Source organism: Bison bison, unplaced genomic scaffold, assembly GCF_000754665.1.
Source record: "Bison bison bison isolate TAMUID 2011002044 unplaced genomic scaffold, Bison_UMD1.0 scf7180017846299, whole genome shotgun sequence".
Taxonomy (NCBI): Eukaryota; Metazoa; Chordata; class Mammalia; order Artiodactyla; family Bovidae; genus Bison; species Bison bison.
The window spans coordinates 4,729-6,580 of NW_011476872.1; the positions used below are offsets into that span (position 1 = coordinate 4,729).

General features: G+C 60.5%; 1 protein-coding gene across 1 annotated transcript in view; it reads right to left on the minus strand.

The window, feature by feature from the left end:
• The window catches only part of LY6D (lymphocyte antigen 6 complex, locus D), a 1,687-nt gene extending 747 nt beyond the window's left edge, over window positions 1–940 (minus strand). The window contains exons 1-2 of the mRNA XM_010839168.1: window positions 885–940; window positions 26–124 (exon numbers count right to left, since the gene is read on the minus strand). Of these exons, the coding sequence (XP_010837470.1) occupies window positions 26–124; window positions 885–936 (151 nt within the window). The 5' untranslated portion in view covers window positions 937–940. The remainder of the gene's footprint in view (window positions 1–25; window positions 125–884) is intronic.
• Window positions 941–1,852: the final 912 nt, after the last annotated feature.

Below are 1,852 nucleotides of genomic sequence, written 5' to 3' on the forward strand. Positions count from 1 at the left end.
TCCTTCCCTCCCCCAGATGGCTCACCCCTGATCACAGTCTTGCAGAAGCTGGAGCTGGCTGAGCAGACCTGCGGTTTCTTGCAGTTGCTGGAGCTGGTGCACACGTGGCAGTGGAGTGCCTGGGCTGGGGAGAGAGCCAGGGCTTCAGCAGACTCCAGGGAGCCCTCCCAGAGAGGCTGGGGAGACCCCTGCTAGACAGAGCTCTCTGCTGCCCCTGCCCTGGGCCAATCGCTCTGAGGTCCCCGGGCCCCACCGGGGCTCACATCTTGCACACAGCCCCGGGAGGCAGGAGGTAACGTCCCCATCGGCTGGGGCCCTGGCGCCTGCCCCTCCCCAGGAGCTGTCCAGCACTGGGCGTCTCTAGAGGACTGGCGAGGCGGCCAATATGGCTGCACTGAAGACCCTTCCCCAGGGGCCTCAGAGGCTCTGGGGTGTGCTAACAGCAGCTCACAGGACCTGGCTGCTGTCCCCTTCCCGGGGACTGTCTCACAGCGGGCAGCCCACGGTGAGGACCTGAGGCTGAGTCGGCACCCTGGGGACTGTCAGTTTGGCCATGCTGAGCCTGCAGGGGGATGGGCGACCCTGGGAGGGCCCTGGGGCCTGGGAGGGCATTGGGGCTGGCCTCTGGCCTCTGTCTTTCTCGGGGAGAAGCATATCAAGACAACCCCCAGCATTGCTCCCTCTCCGCGTATCTGATTCTCTAGGTTGACTCTAAGATTCTCTGATTCTGAAATATTGTAAGTCTGTGATCCCACCAAGTTAAGGTGCGGGGCTTACTTTGTTCTAGCCCCCGCAAGCCCAGGGTTCTCCGTGCCTAGAGGGAAGCCACTCCAGGCTTCCAGGGCCTGGCTTCCCACTCCCCCAGCCCCCACCCAGCCCTTCACCTGGCCCAGCGGCCGCAGCCAAGGCGACGAGGAACAGCAAGACTGTCTTCATCTTGGGGCGCCTCTGGGAGCACTGGTGGCCCCCTTCTCTGGAGGCCTTATAGTTGGGACAGGTGCTGGTGGGAGGGGCGGGACCTGCCCCACCCTGCCTGGCCCACACCCTCCAGCCCAGCACATCCCTGCCTGCCAGCTGCAGGGCTGTCTGTCCCTCTCTACCTCCCGCCCCCTCCCGCTCGTCAGGCTGTAGACAGAGGTGTCAGCTGGGTCTTCAGCTCACTCTGCTCTCACCCTCTGCCCAGCTCTGGTCGCTGTCTCCGACCCCCACCCTCAGATAGGGTCACAGAATCCCAGGTCTGTGCAGGTGCCCTGGGGGTGCCCAGGGCCATGTCGGGCCGGGGTGGGAGGAGGCCCTAGATTCTTGGGCTCCAGGGGCTCAGGGTTGCTAGGTCAACCACCAGGTCTCCTGAGAAAAAGACCCCAGCGTCGACTTAAAAAACAGTCACAACCTGATAGTTGAGAGCCTGGTGGGCTATAGTCTATGGGGTTGCAAAGAGTCGGACATGACTAAGCAACTAACACACACACACACACACGTTTTATTTGGTGGGAATGTTTAGGACTTCAGGCCTGGAGGGCAGCACCTCAACTGACCCTGAGAGAACTGCTCCAAGGAGCAGGGCAGAGAGGAGTCAGCTTATATAGGAGTTTGTAACACAAGGCGTGTAGTCTGAACATCCGAAGTATTTCTTGTGAGTTAAAGAAAACCGGTTATCTCGAGTTAAGCCTTTTCAGGTTTTCCTCTGTATGGGAAGATGTAACAGTCTGGGCTTGCTGAGGTCATTCCTTCCATATGCACCTCAGCGACCTGGGTATCTTCAGTGCTATCACAGTGTCTTCAGTGCTCACTGCGGGGGAGCGGCTGCAGCCCGGTGGCTGCCAGATGGCAGGTATCCTTCTCCTTCCTGGTT